Source organism: Culex pipiens, chromosome 3 (genome assembly GCF_016801865.2).
Source record: "Culex pipiens pallens isolate TS chromosome 3, TS_CPP_V2, whole genome shotgun sequence".
Classification (NCBI taxonomy): domain Eukaryota; kingdom Metazoa; phylum Arthropoda; class Insecta; order Diptera; family Culicidae; genus Culex; species Culex pipiens.
In genome coordinates this window covers 19,997,077-20,018,218 of record NC_068939.1, presented here as the reverse complement: position 1 = coordinate 20,018,218, position 21,142 = coordinate 19,997,077, and the positions used below count along the sequence as shown (strand labels likewise).

General features: G+C 38.7%; 1 protein-coding gene across 10 annotated transcripts in view; it reads left to right on the top strand.

Annotated features, from left to right (window-relative positions):
• The window catches only part of LOC120412863 (gamma-aminobutyric acid receptor subunit beta), a 150,723-nt gene that overhangs the window by 120,401 nt on the left and 9,180 nt on the right, over window positions 1-21,142 (top strand). For 8 of the 10 annotated variants that reach the window (XM_039573483.2, XM_039573485.2, XM_039573484.2 and 5 more), the window contains exons 8-9: window positions 13,613-13,897; window positions 17,289-17,779. In XM_039573483.2, the coding sequence (XP_039429417.1) occupies window positions 13,613-13,897; window positions 17,289-17,779 (776 nt within the window). The remainder of the gene's footprint in view (window positions 1-13,612; window positions 13,898-17,288; window positions 17,780-21,142) is intronic. The other 2 variants (XM_039573488.2, XM_039573487.2) reach the window with 1 other exon arrangement.

The following is a 21,142-nucleotide window of genomic DNA, read 5'->3' as shown; positions in this document are numbered from 1 at the left end:
AATAATATATAAAAATTCCCGGGATTTGGGAATTCTCGTTTTATTTTTAATTTCCGAGAAATCCCTTCGGAAAATCTGTTCTGGGAAATCCCGGGATAAACGCACATTTTTTTGCGTTTCTGAAAAAAATGTGATGCCGAATGTGGTCAACTTTTATGAAAATTGCTTGAACAATATTATTTTGTGTGAATGTTTGGAAGATGTTTATAAGAGCTTTTCGACAAATTATTAAAAAAAATCTGGCAACTCTGCTATTAACCGTTACCAAGAAAGAGGGTCTTTGTTTTTGTGGAATTGTCAAAACAAGTATAGGTACAAGTAACACAGCACGTAATAAAACTGTATTTTTGCTTGGCAATTTTTTGTCTTGACAACGACAATTTTTACGTTCTTTGCTTAACTGAGACAAATTTAGAAAAAAAAATGAAACGCAAAAAAGGTTGAGTTGATGGGTGATTTCAAGCCAAGAATCGTTCGCAAAGTGCTGCTTCACCCAATTCTAATGTGTGTCAACCCTCTCACCACCGTTGGTTCAGCACCAAATGGAAACCGTTCGGGCTCTAGCTGAAAATTGTTCTAATCACGCACGAACCCCGCCAAACCAAACTCCACTGAACCATTAAATTGTATCACCACCACCACCGCCCAAGGCTTCCGATGCCTTGGGCTTTCGATTTTCCATCTAGACTGCCAATATCCCAACCCCCTGTCTCGGGGAGTGTTCCACTGCTGATTGCCTCGGCGCTGGGCTTTTAATCCTGTAAAATACACACACACAAACATGAAAACATCAAAACAAGCCCATTACTATGGCCTCGAACCTCGGGCAATCGAAAGCGATTTTGAACGTTTTTTTTTTCCTTTTTGTGTCGACCCGAAACGTGACAAAACCGATTCCAACGGTCTGAGCCCCGCCCCGAACGAGCCCAAAGCTGAAGTAATATCGTTGCAGGACGATTATGTTCTGAAATTTCAATTTGTCACAATAACAGCAGATCATACCGGGGGACTGAGCCATTTTACGACTATTACCGCAAGCTCTGTGGAGGGTCGGGCGCTGGCCATAAAAGTTGGCAAGCTCAAATTGATTCAAATCTTGCCCCGAAACCGACAAACAAATGCATTGTGACGCCCAACCGGGTTGGAACCGGAAAAGAGTGCTAATAAAATGAGATTAGTAAGAGGTCTCTCCCCCCAGAACTTGGAACTCTTGGCAGACCCGGGGGCTAATCAGCAATCACATTCCGATGCCGAGCCCAGGGGCTCGTAAATTGGCCCAGAGCCATGTGCCGTGCCATAAAAGCTTCACCGCACACTGAATGGCGGCGAGAAAGCACCGAGCTTTTATGGAGTAGCAATTTCTCTATGCCACACAGCAAATGGTGGCAAATGGTGAACCGTTCATGAATATGATGTTATAATTGAGGCACCTAAAACTAAAGTTTGATTTAATAATATATTTAATTCGCTTTCGTGGAGCACCTACACTAGAAAACACACTCATAAATTTGCACACATTACATTAAAATGCATTCGTCTCTCTTTCTTTCCACCGAAACCCACGAATCGTTGAGTTTTCCCCAACCCATGCACGAATCCCAAACTCTCCCTGCAATTCACCCCTCATCATTATCACCCCACAAAAAAAAACCCCAAGGGAGCACGCTTGGGGCAAACTTTTTGCACTGCAACAGCTGTGCAACATAAAACACACGCTTGTTGCACAACGGTTGCAGCCAGCAAAAAGTGACTCACCCAAGCTTGACCTCCTACCCCCAAGCAAAAAAAAACTCTCAACCACGAAAACGTCTCGTAGCCTAACATGTGTGCCGGTGGATCACAGGGCGCTTTCTGTATGGGGTGTTTCCCAATTTCTCAGATTTGACGTATCGGTTGGATTTCAGTTGTTCGGTTTTTATTAAGTGTTGTGACACTCACCGCTACTCCCGTTTGTTTGGACCAGGCTTACGCGACGCCAACGCCCCCCTTGCAGAGGGGCACAACAAACAACCCGAGTAACCTTCCCCAACCCATCCACCCACCCACCCCCTCAAACACCACCCAAAAGAAGGAAAAAAAGCAAAATCAACCCACTAACATTCCCACCCTATCCCCTTAAAACCAACTCAAAGAAGAACGAAACCTCCTACAGAAGGATCTTGATTGCGTTAAAAACTCGCTGATGATTGACCAAGCAAGGACAGGGACCTCTTTCAACCTTTGTTTCACCTGACAAAGATTCGCGGAAATTCTTTCGGTGTCGAACGCACTCAGCTAACCTGTTCTAATTGGCTACTTGGTGAAGGAAACATTCAAACTAATTAGAGCTACATTAGAGTACTAATAACTGTTCACCTTAATTGCGTCCCCCCTCAAAAAAAAAACAAAAAAAACCTTCTTCTTTAAATGTCTCTCGATGTTGTACTTGTACTTCTCGTACAGCGCGTACGAAACCCCCACCCACCCTCTCGTTGGCGATAAGTTTAGCTTGTAAGATTGATGTTTCATGCTGTGATTAGAAGTAAGTTAGTCGGTATACCTTCTTTTTTAATTAAAACCTGTGTGTGTGTGAGTGCTGGGCATGGTGTCCACGCGGACGAGCCACGGAGGGGTGTGTTGTTGGCCTACCGTTGACGTCGGGAGGGAAATGACGACAGCGCTACAAATGGGAACGCTACAGTTATGGTAAGTGATTTTAAATTACTGAAAATTATTCCAAGAGATCTCATGTCAAAAATGCGCTCAACTGTATTCCAAAACACCACGATTGTACATTCTTAAATAAAAAAATATATTGTTGAAGCTGAAGCAGCATTTATTGCAATCATTAACTAAGTTTTTTTTTCCAAAAATATAGGGAAATTATATGCTAGTAAAACCAAATTGAAATTTACGAAAAACCCTGCAAAACTATTTATTTTTTAGAAAATTACCTAATTTCATATTATTGCCGAAAGGTGTCAAAATTGGAACTTTAACGATCAACAATTTTGTGCAAAACCCCGAAGCGATGCGAAAACGATATTTTGTATGTAGATGATATTTTCAAACTAACTTGAACGTTCTACGGATACCCCTTGGCCATAATCGATTGTTTTCGTATTTATTTTGATATCGTCCCAATAAGCAATTGAAATTTTCGTCTTTTTTACAGAAACTTTAGTTATTTCTCAAGTGGCTTTATCCTGTATGTCAAATATCACAAAAAAATGCTTTCAGGGAATTTGACTTCTTATGAAAAATTTTAGAAAAGGAATGGGTAATAATTTTTAGATCGTAATTTTTTTTCCGAATTGTCATTATCATTATGGTGATCAGAAAATCTTTTTCCATTATACAGATTTTCAAAAACAACCCATATTTGTTGGGAAAGCTGTCAAAATTAAATGGGGACTTGCAATGACAAACCAATGTTGCAAAATGCCTTTGGTCACACGTTTAAAAAAATAGTAAGAAGTTTCAAAAGTCTAGCTTAACATTTGAAAAAGTCGTATAAAATCTTAAAATGGCATTTTGACCGTGTCTGGACCAAAAAGCCTATGTCTGAAAATATTTTTATCGGATTCCTTGGAAAATTTCACATAACATATCAAAAAAATGTCGAACCGTTTCCGAGATATGATTTTTTGAAAATAAAAACTGAGTTTTTCGACGCGCCACGCGCAAAAACAGGAAAATGACGGAATTGGCAAAAAATCAACTTTTATCACTAAAACTGCGATATTTCAAAAATTTCAGCGATGACCTATACATGTTAGGGTACCAAAAGTTGCGTATTTTAATTACAAAAAAATGGTTCCCAAACATGTGTAGGTCATCGCTGAAATTTTTAAGTTATCGTAGTTTTAGTGATAAAAGTTGATTTTTGGCCGATTTCGTCATTTTTCTGTTTATGCGCGTGGCGCGTCGAAAAACTCAGTTTTTATTTTCAAAAAATCATATTTTGTAATACGGTTCGACATCGCCTATATTTTTACATCTATTGTGAAATTTTCCGAGGAATCCAATGAAAATATTTTCAGACATAGCACAGTGGGCGAAATGGAAACCAAAATCGGACTTAATTGAACGCGGCTGGTTCCCTGGTATGAATAATACTGTTTCTAATGTAAAAAAATCCGGGGAATCGATTGGTGATGGTTTCATCCACCGCACGAAACAGCAAAGGGTCCATGTTGCCCCAATTCCCCATTTTTTAACATTTTTTCTTGAAAATCGGTCTGTATTTAGAGCGGAGGCATTATGCGGCCTTCCAAAATGCACTTAACTTATGTGAAAATGTCCCAGGAATCCAGTAAAAATAACCACTTGCACCGCAAAAATCATCTAGGGTCCATTTAACCCCAATTCCGATATAAAAGCATTTTTGGCCGTTTTCAAATGTTAGGTCAGATTTTAAAAATCTGAAAATATTTTTATCGTAAAGATCAGACAATTTTACATAAGAAAGACGATTTGCACTTGATAGTTTGACACATTTATGTTGATCAAAATAAAATGTATATGAAAGGCAGATTCTGCGTTTGGGAAAATTGGCCCAAAAGTGATTCTTCAATCTTTTTATTTAGTTTAATTTCTATATCAACATAAATGTGTCAAACTTTCAAGTGCAAATCGTCATTCTTATGTAAAATTGTCTGATCTTTACGATAAAAATATTTTCAGATTTTTAAAATTTTACCTAACATTTGAAAACGGCCAAAAATGCTTTTATAGCGGAATTAGGGTTAAATGGACCCTAGATGATTTTTGCGGTGCAAGTTTTAAATCATGGGACCGATTTTCAAGAAAAAATGTTAAAAAAATGGGGAATTGGGGCAAAATGGACCCTTTGCTGTTTCGTGCGGTGGATGAAACCATCACCAATCGATTCCCCGGATTTTTTTTACATTAGAAACAGTATTATTCATACCAGGGAACCAGCCGCGTTCAATAAGGTCCGATTTTGGTTTCCATTTCGCCCACTGTGCATAGGCTCTTTGGTCCAGAAACGGTCAAAACGCCATTGAAAGTTTTCATACGACTTTTCCAAATGTTAAGCTAGATTTTTGAAACTTTTTCACTAGCGTGCACAGGGTGGGGCAACATGGGGCAACTGCCCCACCATCCTCAGAAATTTGTTCTTAATTTGGTCAGGGGTTGTCCACAAATGACGTATTTTTCAAAACGTCCATATTATTGCCCCACCTTCCTCAAAGAGCTGGGCACGCTAGTGAACTTTTTACTATTTTTCTCAAATAGCTCAACTAACCACCTTTCTTTTGCGACTAAGACAGCTAAAATCAGATGAAATGATGCGGAGATATGATTTTTTTCTTTTCAAATGGAATTGCTGATTTGATTTTATTTGATTTGATTTTATCTCTATTTCACAAAAATGCGTTTCGTGAAAAACAAATTGTAAATTGTATGCAATTTAAGAAGTTGACCGTTTTTTTATGGTACTTTCTGAAGAGAGTTGTAGGAAATAGTGAGGATTATTAAGGAAAAATTGCGGCGCTCATAAAGTTAAAACTCATTTTTTAGAACTTTCTATTTCCAATTTCCAATTTTGAACAAAATATGTTTTTCATGCGACCAAAAACGGCAGTTTCTGAACAAATTAAAAATTAAGCGTTTCAACGTTTTATCCTTTGAAGCGATAAATTCTGGTTAAAAAAGTAATGGCAGAATTTTAAAAAGGCTGAGATTATTTTTTTAAATCGTATCGTTCAATGCCAAGCATCAGAATTCAAAATAAAAAATCGTAATTGATGTTCAGCTTGTCTAACTTTTCAGCCGATTTCACAACGGATTCTTTCGAACTGGTAGTTTCCGTTTTATCGTCAGTTACAAAATTAAGACTGATTGGAAAACAATTGAAAGAATTTTCCAAACCTGTTAGATTTTCATAGACCATAAATGCAGAAATTATGGGAAATTTTCCAAGATTTTAGAACCAAAAATATGTTCAAAATTTATTCATTACTTGCGTAATTGAAATACGTAACTCTTGGTACCAAAAAATGAGTCATCGCTGAATTTTCGAGTAATCGCAGCTTTAAGTGAAGAAAATTTATTTTCCCCGTTAACGCCATTTTTTTTGTTTTTGCGCAGATCGTCGAAAATCACAGATTTTATTTTCAAAAAATCAGATAAATGCTCTTTGGTCCAGACACTGTCAAGAAGGCTAGATTTTTGAAACTCTAAACCAAAATATCAAAAATTTGTTAAAATCAGGCGAGGTTATGATTTTTTGAAAAAAGTTTTTTTTCTGAAAAATCGGCTAATATGGCAATTTAACGCAACGTAGATTACCCCAATGGCCAAACAAAAAAAAAACGTATCTTATTATTTCGGCTAAATAACCCACTCTACAATTTTGAGCCAAATCGAAGCACTTTTTTCTTCAACTTTAATATGAAACCGCTGTTTGAACATTGGGCACTATATTTAAAAAAAAAATCAAAATTATACTAATTTTAACCTAAAATTAATCCGTTTGAGACATCTAATTTAAAACAACGTATTTTTCCATAAATAAAGTACTTTTCAAGCGAAAATTTAATTTTAAATCATTTAACCCTAAAAGTTTCAACTGAACAAAATAAAATAAATTTATAAAGAATTGCTCAAGAGGCATCAAAAGAATATGTAAACAAGAATAATAAACGGCAAGAAAGCACAACAAAATCTCTTCTAAATATACTGAAAGAACTCAATTGTTTTTAAAATTGATTGAAAAATAATGCCCTCGTAACATTTTTAAACTAACAGGTTGATGGTTTTGAAAACCCTCAAGGCATTTAAAAAAACTAAAATATTACTAGGGTAAAATGATTTTTTTAATATTGATGATTTTTTTTCGTTTATATTGTTCAAGTGCTTCACTTTTTCCAAATTACTAACATTCCTTGGCGTCATCGGAGGACAACACACTCGCCGCTCGAGGACACCATGCTCCCTCGAACACATTGAAAATCCTGGGACTAAGTCAACCTGAATTCGCTAGTGCCGCTGCACTCGATTACAAATACCCACCTTCCCTCAACTAGGAACCTACCTCATCAAAAAATATCCTTCCCAATAATACAAAATACTGCTGCTGCTGCTGCTACTACTGCTACCTCCAAACTACTATTTACTACCAATACTGCTGCCCGTCCGTGTACGAAAGTCAAAAGCCGAAGAAATGGGACTACCACAAACGAACACACACACTCACGAAAAACCTCTTAACAAATCTAGATCGGACGCGCTCGGAACTAATCCAAACAAAAGCTCCAACGATATGCCAAATCTAACTAATTGAGTTACACCCTAGTGTCCCGCGGGTGTTCCATAGCAAAATATATAATAAAAAAAAATCAAGAAGAAACAGTAGGGGAAAAGCGAAAAGTCACGAAACAAAGTGAAAGTTTCCAGTGTCACGTCAAAAGTACCACTTACCACTACTGCAGGAAACTCCTCCTTAAAATAGAAAAAGAAAACGGTAGGAAAAAGAAAACTAGCAAACGAAAAACACACAATTCAATCGGATAATGCGGACTTTTCCACAATCAGGGTCGTCGGCAATTATGAAGTCGTACAACACACTCACTCACACAGTTGGAGCAACAAAAACGCACAACTTGACAATTAAGTCAGGATTTCCAACTCTGTGTGTGTGTGTGTGTGCGGTTCCGTGTTTGTGTGCCAAAGAAAATGTCGCAACAAGATAGGGAAAAGTTTTCCGGGAAATTTGAGGTCGCACGTTTCGGGGATTAATTTGGACGCTCCCTCCCGACACCCCCCCCTCCGTACCCGGTTTTGGGGTTGGCTCATCCGAGACTTAAAAAAAAGGAAGAAGAAAAACCGTCGGTCACATGCAAATGGCCGCAAATTGCCGCAACCGCAAAAGTTGTGCTCCTTTTTTTTCTGTTTTCTCTCAATTTCGGGCTTCTTGAGGGAAAATTAAGCAAGTATTTATGCTTCGCATGGGCGCGGTTGACTACATGAATATTTTATTGCGGAAGTGATTTGGTTTAGGGTGACTGGAAATTTGACAGGTGAAGAGTTGATTTACGACATTTTTCAAGTTGATGTCAGTGAACGCTTCAGTTTTCTTCAAGGTATGATAGATTTGGGCTCTCTGAACACGCTCCATTTTTAGTGAATTTCCTGCGAAAGAATAAAGTTGTAAATGTTGGGTTTAAATGGCATGCTTCCGAGCTAAGAAACCAAGCGCCTCCATGGTTTCATTTTGAGAAAGAGAAATTTAATGGAGGCGCTTGGTTGCTTAGAATAATTTCAAAGCATTTATACCCGATATTTACAACATTATTCTTTCGCAGGAAATTAAAAAAAATAATTCTGTCGATTGGAACGTGTTCAGGGAGCTCAAATCTATCATACCTTGACAAAAACAATTTCTAAAATGTCAAGTTGTGCTATGTCACAACCAGTTCAACAAACATTTTGAAAGTGCACGCAGAAAAATGTTTTGTGTAATCAGCCTGTACGAGGTTTGAATCAACAAAATTTTTGTTGAATATAATCAACAAAAACATTGCGTTGAAACAAACCTCGATTTTCACAATTCCACAAAAGTATTTTGTTGTTTTGAAAAATCTGCTTTGACGTTTAGGGTAGATTCAACAAAAAACATGATTTTCAAATCAACAAAACGGTTTTGTTGATACAAAAATGCCCTATTTTTCTGCGTGTGTAATCATCATTCGTTCAAGACTAGATCTTCAAGACGATTCATTCCTCATTGAAATCTTCAGAAAAAAATTTATAGAAACTGCACGGAGAAAAATCAGTTCCCGAAATCGTGAACAAGCGTTCATGAATTTTGAAACCACGAACAAAGTATTCAAATTTCACGGTACGTTTTTTTTTTTTCAAAAAAATCACCATGGAATTTAAACACTTCGTTCGTGGTTCCAAATTTCATAAACCAAATTTCATGAACGCTTGTTCACGATTTTCGGAACTGATTTTTCTCCGTGTAGAAGCCGAGCTTGCTGAAAAATTAAAAGGAAGATCGAACCGAAATCGTGCTTTTTCTAATTGCATTGCATGGAGAAATTTCAGAACCAGAACTTTTTTACATTTATTCCTGGTCACCCAATTGAATTTACTGACAATGAGTCAAAAGGGAACGTCCCCGTGGTAGAATCAACCCAAAGTGCGGCTCTAAAGAAGCGTGCGCTACCCAAAGTAAAGGCTTAATCAGAGCTTCAGCTCAGAACTTGGTTGGCCCAGTGCCGCAACCTTTGAGGTTATAAGTTAGAGGTAGTCACGCAGGAAGAAATGTTAATTGCAAGCAATAAATTTTCTTCGTGTGCCAGGGGCGTGCGTAGGTGGTTTATGGCGAGTCGAAGAAAAACAAGCAACCGACTTGCGTTGCGTTTGATTTATGTAGGGAAAGCACCGCCAATTGTCCTTTTGAGCCCTCGGACTGCCGGGCCGATCTTGGGCGGGGGGGTTAGGTTCGAGGGGGTCGTCCAAACAGAACGTAGCGCAATGTTAAGGGACGTGTGTCTCGTGAGGAGTTTACTTTATTGTCACGCATTTCGCCATAATTACCCATTAAATCCCTGGGGCTGGCACACTGTGGTGGGTCCACCACCCCTCGAAGGGAAAGGGACCACCTCCTAGAGCAGAGAGCAGCATGGTTTTACTTTGAAATAAACAGGAGAAAAACGGCCCACAAAACAAACGCAAACAAACAGCGCAATGTTTGGCACGATCAAACGCAGCAAGAGTGAAATTTATTTGCTCTCGTGACTGGGCCCAATTTACCTCGACATTTTTACCATATTGCCGTGTGTAAAGTATAACGCAAACATTTCACTGAATGTGTACATACTTAGATATAGATTTGCGACAAGCACAAATCCAAAGAAAAAAAAATTACCAGGTAAGTGATCTATTTCCATTATTTTACCCTATTACCAAACTCGATTTTATCGCTATATATAAAATAAGATAAACGACTAACGTTTTTACCATTTTCTTGCGCCAAACCAAACGCAAGACCCCGCTCCCCCCCATTTCTTAGCCCAGGTGTGTTCAAAGCTTAGATAGTGTCTCTAGATGAAGCTTAAGGGATGAACCGAAAGCGCACCCCAACCCCTTACTCACACACTAGCGAAGCTCAGCGTAACCAAAACAATTCCCCAATAAAAATGTGTGGCCACAGTACGAAAAAAACAGTCCTAGAAAAAAAAGAGTACTTGAAACATACGCAAAACTGCGTCAGGCCACCCCCTCCGAAAACGATGCCAATACTCGCTCTCTCTCTCTCACTCTCTCCCTCAGACTATCTCTCTAACTCTCTCTCTCTCTCCATCGCGCACAGACTTGAAAAACTAAACTTAAAAAAAAACCAACATTTTAAACATCAAATATAGTGAGATAATCGAAAATCATCACGACTCATTCGTTCATCAAAAAAAAAGTGAAAAGTTAATAAACAGGTCAGGTTTTCCACACACACAAACACGAGCTTCCGGTTTTCGAATTCGTGTTCACGTGAGTCGTCGCTTAAACTACAATGTGTATCGATTTCTCACCGGCAGGAGGGGGTTTTTTCACACCCGATCCCCCCCGACTGCTGGATGTTAAAATTTACCCAGCGAAGATATTACTTGTGGAGGAACCTGCAGTTCCCATTGCGGGGCTTGGTTTCAAATTTAAATTTAAACGATTTGGTAGAAATAGTGAGTTGGAAATATCGGGCCTATCATTTAATTGATATGAATCCAACAAAAAAAAATTAAAAAAAAAACAATTTGATCAGTTATTTAAAAAACCCAGAAAATACATGATATTTCCAGCTCAATATTGACCTCAAGTGATCTAGTATGATTTTTATTTCTCAATTTTAAAATGAGAAAACAACATTTTATACTTTCAAAGTGGAAAGGCATACTAAAAATACCCCTTTCAGCAGACTTCTTTTCCCTACCACCTTAAACTCTATCTCTCGTTCTTAACCACGATAGCCGCGAAGAATGATCTCAATGCCAGGGTGCGTATCAATGAGAATAACCCAAAGGAAAAAAAATACATGCAAAGAATAAACAGCCCAACCATCAATCAATCAGCCAACCAATCAATCACCTCTTAACTGTTTCTTCCTCCTCTGACTGTCAATCTGTTTATTTTCTATGTGCGTGTGCGCCAACCACAATCACAAAGCTTGAGTTCTTTGAAAAAAGAAAAAGTTACAGTTGAGTAACTTAGGTTAATATGAAAATAATCCAACCAAGCCATTAGCCAAGATAAAATGTTAAGAGGAAAAAACGCAGTCAATCCACCCAAAATTGTAAAAAAAAACTCGATCTTCAACCCAACAAAAAAAATCATCATCCTTCTGTTTCCCACTTTTAGTGTGTATGATCAAAGCTCAAAAAGCGCCAAAATCCTTCCGTCCTCACGCACACACACATAAACACGCCATCGACAGCCAATTGTCACAAGAAAAAAGGGTACAATTTGAATGGACGCTAAAGCCCCTCCCAAACGTTTCCAATGTTTCCCTAAGCCCCTCCCCCTTCCTGGTACAATCGAAAAGCAACAAAGAAACTTGCCCAAATTGTATCCTTCGTCATCGCCACCACCACCATCATCATCACCACCAGCATCCGAAAGGATCAAGGTGCCGAAAATCAATCCCGAAATTGGCAATCGAAAAGTCATCAAATTAAATTACCAATTCAGCATACTTTTCACAGATTTCGCCCCCACCACATCACTCTCACAGCAATGTTTCGGATTCAAAACAAACATCTACCATCATGTTCGGAAAAAAGTTATTCATCACTCTCATCGCCACTCACAAAAACATCATTTTCTCCCCAATCCCAAAAATGTCCCCCTGTCCCAAGTACTGACCAAGCGATCCAGGCAAACGCTCCTCACCACATACTGCTCACTTTTGTCTTGCATAGTCTCGTAGGAAGTTTTTTGACGATCAAATTAGAATAGTTTCGAGAATGATTTTAACTCACCGCAAATCCCTTTGAGTGTTAGTGTGCGGCAAATTGTGTAGGAAAACAGAGATTGAAATCGATCACCCTAATTAGCGCCAAAACATAAACACTCAAAGTTAACTGAACCCATACGCGCAATCATCAAAAGAAAACTGTTCATTTTACCAATAAGCCAACCCAAAATCGCCACCTTCTCAGTGTTAATGTTGTATACTTTTATTCATTCGTTCTCCTTTTTTATACTACTGTTTTTCTCTTTTCCCCCTTTTTTGATCTTCGGAACTTTTCTTCGAAAAGCATTCGCAAATCATCTGAAAACAATCTTATTGAAAATAACCTCATACCTCCATACCAATAGCTGCTCGATAACTAAGCTTTGCCCAACAATTTCGGTCTTTTTTGATAGAATGTTTTAACCTTAGTAGATCGTGATTGATTTTTCCGATTGAACTCATTCCCTTTAAAATTAAAAATAAAACTGCAATATTGAACAGTAATGAGTTCAGTCTTTCGGAAAAATCAATGAGAGTTTAGATTTTTCATTCAAATAATTTTCTGTAGTTCTCCTTTAGTTAACAATTCAAACCTGTTCGCTCCAAATTCTTGCCTAGATCCTGCTAAAGCAATTTTCAAACATTTGAAGGAACTGCCAGAAAAAAAACATCAAACAGCCAGTAAAACGAACCAAACTGTCAAGCCAACTAAAAGAATCAAACTTGCATGCCTCAAACAAACTATATTTGCATACCAAACTTACATAGCTGACCATACCTCGAAGTGAAATGATTTTTAAACAGTTATTTTTTCGTCACTTTCTCGTTCATTTGTTTTTTTACCAAAAAAAATATCTCATTAAATTTGTTTTGATTTCGTTTGCCAACAACGTAAAACTGCTTTATAAGTATTATTTTAACGTTTATGTACGATTTAACATTTTGTTTTATAACACTTGTCATATTTTTTCTTAAAATTATAACGAACTCAATTGCGTGCGCCTATTTACTATTTATATCAGAATCAGACTGGCGAACGAATCTGTTTAAAATAATAGATTTGATTAAGTTGTCAAAATTTTGCCCCTTTTGAAAAAAAACGATTCGTTCCCCAAGCTGAGACATATGCATTCCCTTTTTACGGTAATGTTGAAACTGTTACAAAGTCACGTTTTACTTACTTTTAAACTGATCTCACGTTTCATTTTGCAACACCAAGTCACCTGTTTATCAAACTCACCGCCTTCATTTCAACCTATATAGCGCTTCAATCCCCCTCCCCCTCTCAACCCAATGATCACAATGTGTTTCACCTTAATTTGAATCGATACCGTTAAAAACGCACACACTCACCAACTAAAACTGACATCACTCACCTCTGAGCGATGATCCTATCTCTCTCTCTCTCTTTATACCGTTTCTCTTTTGTCTGTCACTCATCCTCTCTCTCTCTCATGTGTCATCTTTACTCTTTTGTTCGTTCAGTATCACCCCCCAATTACGAACCTCACCCCCGAAAATTACTCTCTACTTCTCTCACTATCTTTCTTTATCTGTTATTATCAGTGAAACTACTTACTTTCATTTTCACAAAACCAATCAAGTAAAACTAACTGAAACATTGTCTGTAATAATTCCCTTTTTCTGTTCTTATAGGAAATTATTCACGTTTAGCATGTGAAATACAGTTTGTACGTTCGATGGGTTATTATCTCATTCAGATTTACATACCATCCGGATTAATTGTAATCATCTCGTGGGTATCATTTTGGCTAAATAGAAATGCTACACCAGCACGTGTTTCATTAGGTGTAACCACTGTCTTGACAATGACAACTCTGATGTCGTCAACGAATGCTGCCTTACCGAAAATATCTTATGTAAAATCGATTGACGTATATTTAGGCACATGCTTCGTCATGGTATTTGCCAGTCTGCTGGGTATATAAAATTTTACTTACTTATATATATTTTCAATATCTATATATACATATATATATTCACTATTTGCTATTGTACAAATAACCAGTCTCTTTCGTGTTTGTGTTACTCCATGTACTTAGAAGTTTTGTTGAGGCACGTCGGCGTTCTCGGCTCACACTGGCGCCGCGATAGGGTTCTAACATTTGAGCCGTAGAGAAAGCTGTTCCAAAAATTAGTCTTGCATGATTTAATTTTTGATCAGCTTTTCCCCCGTTTCCCCGTTTGTTGCTTGCTACCAAATGTTACAATCCTCTCACCAATTGGCCCACGATATGTGGAAGACACACCCAAAAAAAAAAAGACCAAACCAAACGAAAACCCAGTATTAGCCGAGAACGCCAACATCCAAGTCAAAGTCTGAACGATACGAAAAAACAACCGGAAGACCCAAGCTTTTTCAAAAAAAAAAGTCAGACGTAAAGCATTCGAAAGAGGTGCTCAGATAAAGAAATACCAATAGACTCACGAATCACCCTCATAGAGAAGGAGCTGAGATATTAGCATTTGGTTATCGACCCAGTTGTGTAACAACAAAACTTGAGCTTTCCATCCCTCCCCCCCTCACACCCTCAGCAAGAGCGCTAGCGTTAAAAACCGAAACGTCAAAATCTTGCTGAGCGCGCGCTCGCGTTACCCAAAAAAAAAAGCTAGCGAAATTCCCCAACCAAACCAACTCTATTGCTATACAACTTATGGCCAAATAGCAACCACTCTACCCCACCTTCACGAATCAAACGCAGAGAGAGCGACTCAATTCAAGACCCGAGATCGCCTCTCGAAACGGGTCTCACTTTGGACTGGGAATCCCTTTGAAACCCCACAAAAGCGATAGGTTCAGAACGTTGTTCAACTCGTATAAAACACACCGCTATACCTCTCTCACCCTCAAGCAGAAAAAAAATCACCCATCTCTCTCTCTCTCTTTCCGTCTCTCTCGCTCTTTCTCTCAAACGAACTACCGTTGGGGCTGGTGAGAGCTTTGCGCTTCACTCTCTCCCGTTGTTAGCCCGCCTAAACAAGAGAGGGGAGAACCAAAAAAACTCTCACAACAGTCAGAACAATAACCAGATAAAAAATTCGATAAATTCATCTAAACTCACTCACAGCAAAGAATCGCTATATTCCGCTTGTGTGTTTCCGATGCCAAAACAATACAATTTTCTTTTTTCACTAGAGTTTCGCATTTAAAAAAAGTCTTCCCCTTTTTTAACTTCTACCCTGTTTCAATTGTTTGCTAAATTCAAATTTAAGATGCCTTCGTGAATATTAGTCTCAAAATTGGCGATGTTCAAAATGTCAAGAAATTATTGTGAAAGCACTCTCCTTCTGAGGGATTGAATGAATTTGGTTTTCTTTGTCTAACCAGCACTTTTAGAGAAATGCCATCTTAGAAGTGAAAAAAACTAATTCAAAATATGTTTAATTGAAAAACCATACACCCACAACAGAAAGCCGAGAGAAAAGCTCTACCAAAATTAAATGACAGCATAAACTTCTCGTGGGTGAACCACCAAGAAATTGTGTTCATTTGTCATTTGAAACAGTTCATCCCATTGAGTGGCTTGCTATTGCCATATGACCAGCGCATAGTCATCGAACTTTGATGGCCGATACGGCAAAGGCACGGTTCGATATGTCAAAGGTCTTGGGTTCGAGTCTCCATATCGGCACTTTTTTTTTTGGTTGATGAACTGTTTTGAAAATGAACCCATGAGAATAACGCTCTCGTCAATCTCGGGATTTTTCCTCTGTGTCCGATCACAGTACCTTGATACTACCAGATCGTGTTCTTTATTCTCTTGGATGGCGCTGCCCAACTGTGAGTGTATTTTTATCAAACCAACAACTTTATTATCCATTAAAAAAATAATTTTTAAACTTGAACTACTGTTGCTAAACGAGCATAAAACTTCTGGGATGGTGATTTTCTGCATCGGCTGCAAACACTAATCTGATGAATTTATTGAATGAAAAATAATAGTTGATAATCCACGACCCAAACCCAGCTCCCACACACGTTATTGACCACACTTTATAAATAAAATTGTGTATTTTTTTTCGTCCTCACCCAAAACAAGCTTATGATTGCACCCACTGTACCAAACACGAACACTATACACAAACCCAATACACAAAAATTCACAAAGTTTCCAAAAGTCGATACGCTGCAAACATCAGAGAGAATTAAGCCAACATTTGATACTTTTTTCGCTAGAATTCCAATCCTTTTTATTCCATTCAATCTCGAAGCACCAAGCGCCTCTAGCAGAACGATATCAAAATTTAAAAAAAGCTTCTGCTGCAACTGATCCGTGTTCGTTGATAAGCGGAAAACTAATTAAAAAGAACCGTCGTCGTCGTCGTCAAGTCCTCGACACGAGCACCATGAAAGAGCCAAAACGAAATGAAATCTTCATCAAACAAAAAAAAACTCAATCTTGTATCTGTGTTCAACAGAAAGAAACAAATACGGCACGTGGTGGTGAATTATAGCGTTACTTTTAGTTGATTTGATGAATTTATCGAATTTCTCATCTCTCACCCAGACTCTCATAGCGTAACTTTCTCTCTCTCTCTCTTCAATCGCGCGAGCTCTCATCCATTTCATCACCCATCCGTCACTCACTCTCGCCGCAGCGCAGTGCGAGCAGCTTGCACGGTGTGGTCAGTTTGCCGGAATTTCTCGTCTCTCGTTGTCACCACACCTCTGCACCGACTCACCACCGCAAGGGGGGTCTCGTCCAAAACGGAACCGGAACTTGGGAACCTCCCACTAGGACGGGGGATCAGTGAGTTGTCGGTTTCTGCATTTGGACGAGCGCCGGAAATTGCGGCAAACTGGCCCCCACACGTGAAACACTCATCCGAATTGCATCTCATACCCGTGTAACTGTAACTCACCCATTGGCACCTCTCATCGAGCCTCACATTGACACACACCCACACAGGTAGCCCATGTGTGTGTTATCAGGTCCCTGTTTGAACCACCCATCAAGCAGTAGAATCGTGATCGTTGTTGTCTTGACGAGAACCCATGAGTTCTCACTCTCTCACCTGGAACGCCTGAGCCTATCTCTCCACATCTAAGCATCCGTATCTATCGAACTCTGTCTCCAACATATCTCTCTCGGTGTAAACGTAATTTGTTGTGTGTGCGTGTGCTTTCGACTAGGTGTTTGTTTGAATCACAAATTCTCGTTATGTTTCGCTGTGTTTTACACGACTCGAGCGCCGCTGTACCTGCTGAACGATACTGATCTGTTTTTCTTCTTTCTTCCCGCGATACCTCGTTGATCCCTCCCCCCAAACCCTATTTGTATCCTACGATGACAATCCGAACAAAAAACAGAGTACGCCACCGTCGGTTATTTGGCGAAGCGGATACAGATGCGCAAGCAGCGCTTCATGGCAATCCAGAAGATCGCCGAACAGAAGAAGCAACAGGCGGCGGACGCCAACCATCCGCCCCCACCGCCCCCGGCGGTCAGTGATCATGGCCACGGGCACGGGCACGGCCACAGCCACGGCCACCAGCACACGCCGAAGCAGCAGATGGGCAGCCGTGCCGGTACGATGTCCAATGTGAACCCCCATAATATCGCGGGATCACGAGGTTGTTCTATTGTAGGTCCACTGTTCCAAGAGGTGCGCTTTAAGGTGCACGACCCGAAGGCGCACTCGAAAGGTGGCACGCTGGAGAACACGATCAACGGGGGACGCGGCGGGGGCGGCCCACCGGGTGGACCACCGGGAGGTCCGCCCGGGGGCGGTGGCGGTGGTGGCGGCGGCGGACCGGACGAGGAATCGGGTGCACCGCAGCATCTGATACACCCGGGCAAGGTGAGTTGAAAAATGAGCGAAATCAAATTTTGCGGTAAGATGACTGTACATTTTAATTTCAAACACCGGGTTTAGGTTCTCCCCATAGCATCGCAACTTGGAAGGCATCGGAAAACAACAAGTGCCCTATTTTCACAAAAAAAAAATCTTTTTGCGAGATTCTTAGAAGCAAATCTATTGATTCAACAATCACACGTTCAGTCTTGAATCTTCAAATTCATGTATTGGACTAACATTCTTTTCTAACGTTGAACTGTAAGCTTCTTGGGAGGGCAACGGTATTGGACAGTTCCCATGCCAAATCAACAAAACAAACAATATTGGGCTGGACCATTTCCTATCTTGATAAAAACTTGCAGGATCGTTTGTCAAACTCCAAACAACAACTCGTCAGTAGCGTGGTTCACGTTTCTATGAAAAAGACAAAAGTTGTTATTTTGTCTTGCATCAACCGGAATTTCGTTCTTTTATGTCCCCAGAAGCACTCCTGAAAATTTGAGCCCTTTGGTAAGGTCTAGGAGCTCCAGTTTTAATTTGAAATTTATATGGGATTTTGATTTATTTTCCATGGGAAACTATCTTTTATTACATTGTATTAGGATTTTTTTTATAAATCGATGAAATGACTTGATTCTTATAGTAGGAGATAGGTTTTGAACTGGGGAACAACTTTGTAGAACATACCAACATGCTAGGAAGTGACCCTTTAAAGATACAGATACTTTTAGATGGTGGCTTTTGAAGGGGCTTTACTGTGTGGGCCACCATCTAAAAGTATCTGTATCTTTAAAGGGTCACTTCCTAGCATGTTGGTATGTTCTACAAAGTTGTTCCCCAGTTCAAAACCTATCTCCTACTATTAGAATCAAGTCATTTCATTGATTTATATAAAAAAAATCCTAATACAATGTAAAAAAAGATAGTTTCCCATGGAAAATAAATCAAAATCCCATATAAATTTCAAATTAAAACTGGAGCTCCTAGACCTTACCAAATGGGCTCAAATTTTCAGGAATGCTTCTGGGGACATAAAAGAACGAAATTCCGGTTGATGCAAGACAAAATAACAACTTTTGTCTTTTTCATAGAAACGTGAACCACGCTACTCGTCAGTTGTGTGCTATCTTGTGACAACGACCATTTAGTACTTTTCGAGAAAATAGATTTTTAAAGTTTGTTGGTAAATAATTTCAAAACTATGAATGATAGAGCCAAACTTTTTAGAGCAATCGGTTCGTATACTATCGCATAACAAACGCTCCAAGTTTCAACTAATTTGGTTACACCAGTTAAAAGATACAGTAAATAATGTAAACAAAAATCTGAAAAGCACAAGTGTGTTTCGAAAGTAAAATTGTATTACGTGTCACAAGTGTGCACAGAATTCCCATACAAACTAAAATATGCTCAAATCAATGGTTTAATCGACTTAATCAGTATATTGTTATAAACAAAAGGTTGCATTGCCTTTAGAAAGTATGAGTGTACATACATTTGTGAAAAATAAGAAAAATTTACCACATTTTCCAACAACATGTATGACGTGTCACAAGTGTGCACAATCATTTTGATGATAAATTGGTCTATGTCACAAGAGTGTGTTGCGATATCCGGGAAACGGAAGCGAGTTTCCAAAATCGGGTTAAAGCATCTTGTAGTGTTTGTTAAGTATAGCAAAACGTCATCATTAACTCATTTTCGACCAAAATGGTCTATGTCACAAGATAGCACACAGCTGACGAACTGCTGGGTGACAATAAAAATAAATCGACATTAGGGAAAATTAGGGGAAACTAATCAAGATCAACTCGGATCGACTTGCACCCTTCAACAAAATTGTAATGAGTTGAATTTCCTACAAGAATCTAGCACTTGAACAAATTTGGGCGTAACCTGCGCCACCTGCTGCCAAGATCCTGGAGTGATTTATTTCCCCATACGACCCCTAAACCTTAACCGATTTTACTCAAAATTGGCACAGTTAGGGTAGGGTATAGTCATCAATGAGACACTTTTGGTTTTTAACATTCAACGATTTTCTAGTAAAACGTCATATTTTTGTATTGTTCCATTGTAGGTGACTTGCCTTAAACATTTGAAAGCAATTTTGCCAACTTAAAGCTTTAATTAACAAAAGTTATACTAAAAAGTATTTAAATTTTGTAAAATCCATATATTTATACTAAATAACTTTATATTTTTGGTTAAATGAAGTTAAAAGTCAATAAATATGCCAAAAATCACTTTCAATTCATGTTTCGAACGATTTACATAGATTTTGAAAAGTATAACGAAGAAAAATCAAAGTGGCTCATTGTTACCCATGGGCTGAAAGGAGTGGGGAACAATGAGACAGCCCTGGATTCTGGATATATTCTTGATTTTGGTCAAACCTAATGAAAGGACATTGTAGCCCAACTCATGCCCTATGAAACGTCGAAAAAAATCAGAAGAAATTTTAGTTTTTGTGTAGCGAGCGAAAAAGTAATTTTTGTCCAAAATTTACTTTTACACCCCGGGATCAAACATTTATGAATAACTTTCCAAGGGATCGTCCATAACCAAAGCCACTATTATGGCAGACGTGTATCCTGTAGACGCACCTGTCCCCAAAATATGAGCCTGATTAGTTGAAACTACTACTTGCGAGAGCTATTTTATCCTTGTTCCCCGTGTCTCATTGATGACAACTCTACCCTACTTATTTTTGCTTATAGAATCAAGCCAGAGATTTTTCAAAATTTTCTATTTTTCTTGTCACCCTAGTACTCAGTTTCTTTGTTTTGTGTGGAATTCAAATTTAAAGAACATTTTTTAATTACGTTGAATAATCGAATTATCATTTTTCGCTACCTTATTTTTGGTTGCTGAGCTCAAATATGACCCCAAACATAGATTTCCACCTATTCAAAGTTCCTAAAAAACTATCGGATACTCGAACTCCGGTTTCGGATAATGAAGTCTGGACTGTATTTGTAAGATCGTTTCAAAGGAAAAAAATGATCTAAGGAATGTGATTTGAAAGATTATGGCTGGGTAATTCTCCGCCAACTCACACAGCAGTCGCCCCGACCCCTCTTCGATTTGTGTGAAACTTTGTCCTAAGGGGTAACTTTTTTTGATATCTCGTGACGGAGAGGCGATACGACTCCTTCCATTTTTGAACATGCGAAAAAAGAGGTGTTTTTCAATAATTTGAAGTCTGAAACGGTGATGAGATAGAAATTTGGTGTCATAGGAACTTTTATGTAAAATTAGACGCCCGATTTGATGGCGTACTCAGAATTCCGGAAAAACGTATTTTTCATCGAAAAAAAAACACTAAAAGAGTTTTAAAAATTCTCCCATTTTCCGTTACTCGAC